The sequence below is a fragment of the Asparagus officinalis genome, unplaced genomic scaffold, assembly GCF_001876935.1.
Source record: "Asparagus officinalis unplaced genomic scaffold, Aspof.V1 AsparagusV1_Un347, whole genome shotgun sequence".
NCBI lineage: Eukaryota > Viridiplantae > Streptophyta > Magnoliopsida > Asparagales > Asparagaceae > Asparagus > Asparagus officinalis.
The window spans coordinates 37,342-38,787 of record NW_017972612.1 but is presented as its reverse complement, the minus strand read 5'-3'; the positions used below and the strand labels follow the sequence as shown (position 1 = coordinate 38,787).

General features: G+C 33.6%; 1 protein-coding gene across 1 annotated transcript in view; it reads left to right on the top strand.

Annotated features, from left to right (window-relative positions):
- Nucleotides 1–827: 827 nt before the first annotated feature.
- The window catches only part of LOC109827661 (LRR receptor-like serine/threonine-protein kinase EFR), a 2,677-nt gene continuing 2,058 nt past the window's right edge, over nt 828–1,446 (top strand). The window contains exon 1 of the mRNA XM_020394671.1: nt 828–851. Coding sequence (XP_020250260.1) covers nt 828–851 — 24 coding nt within the window. The remainder of the gene's footprint in view (nt 852–1,446) is intronic.

The following is a 1,446-nucleotide window of genomic DNA, read 5'->3' as shown; positions in this document are numbered from 1 at the left end:
CTTTGACACAAATTTTGACATTGTTTCATCTATGAGATGATAGAGGAGTAGTACATCAAAATGCACGTTCTTCTCAAATGCTTGGCGGCTAAGACTAGACACTAAGGACCTGATAGAATTGCTGGGTTCGATACTGAAAAACAAATTTCAATTTCAAATTAAACTTGTTCTCTGTTGATGGTAAAGATAGGAAACTCTCACTTCCTTCCTCTTTTTGCAATCCTTGTCACCTTGAGCATGCGACCTTTACTAGTCATCCCATCATACTTACCCTCTAACCATCAAACCTCAGGTGATTAGCTTTCCAAATTCAACTTGTAGCTTGAACTATTCAATGTTCCTATATTACCTCTAGAAAGCGACTAAATTCTAGAAATCAAGTCGCTGATCCAGCTGATCACCGGTTAGAAATTTATTGCACCTCGCTTATTGTATTCGGTCAGAGTTGTTATAAATGATCAGCTTTCAGCCAGAGTTGCTGACCTGACTGAAGGTTGATCGTTTTTTATAGTTAAACAGTAAATTATTTAATTTTCTTAAATATATGTTGTCCTTTAGAATGGTATTAATTTGAGCGCATACGTGAAAGCAGGTCCCTTGCGGATATATTTTTTAGGGAACTACTCTTTGGATAGTTTCTCAAATGGATAAAGTTCATAAAACCCCCAAGAAGTTTGGCTCATTTTGAGATAATCCACAGCAAGTCTTTGCATTTTCAGCCATCGGGTGCTTTAGAGGAGATGTTACGTACACTTTAGTAACAATTGGTGTTAGCGGTATCTGTGATACACTGATACGTTGATAAGTTGTATCCATTGCTTAAGAACATGCCCATTTCTATATTTCCTATGGTCTCTGCGTAATTCAAGAATTCAACTCCCTCAGGTTTCAGTTGCAGTCATCATTCAACAGTGTTCTTGTTTGTTTGTTTAGTTCATTTTGCAATTTTTGAATTGCTTTGGATCTCAGGGTAAATAACGGTGATATAGCTGATGGAGCCTGATTTTGATTGAGTAATAAAGGAGAAATTCCAAAGATTTTTTAAAAAAATAGTCAATGAATGTTATGTCAAAACATTTCATCTCCAAAATATTGTTAATGAATGTTATGTCAAACATTTTCATCTTTACAATATTGTCATTGAATGTTGTGTCAAATATTCTCATCTCCAAAATATTATCGTTGAATGTTATCTCAAACATTTTTCATCTTTGCAATATTGTTGAATGTTATGTCTTGGTGAAGGAAACTTGGACACCATACTTTAATATTAACAATGTTGTTATCTGCAGTGATAGGATGACCAGGTACATAATTCTGAGTTAAGATTAGTTTTCGTTACCCATACAATAAAAGGGTTTTATTATGAAGATTAAACATCGATGTAGAATGAATACAATTCTTGTATATATATATATATATATATATATATATATATGCATCATG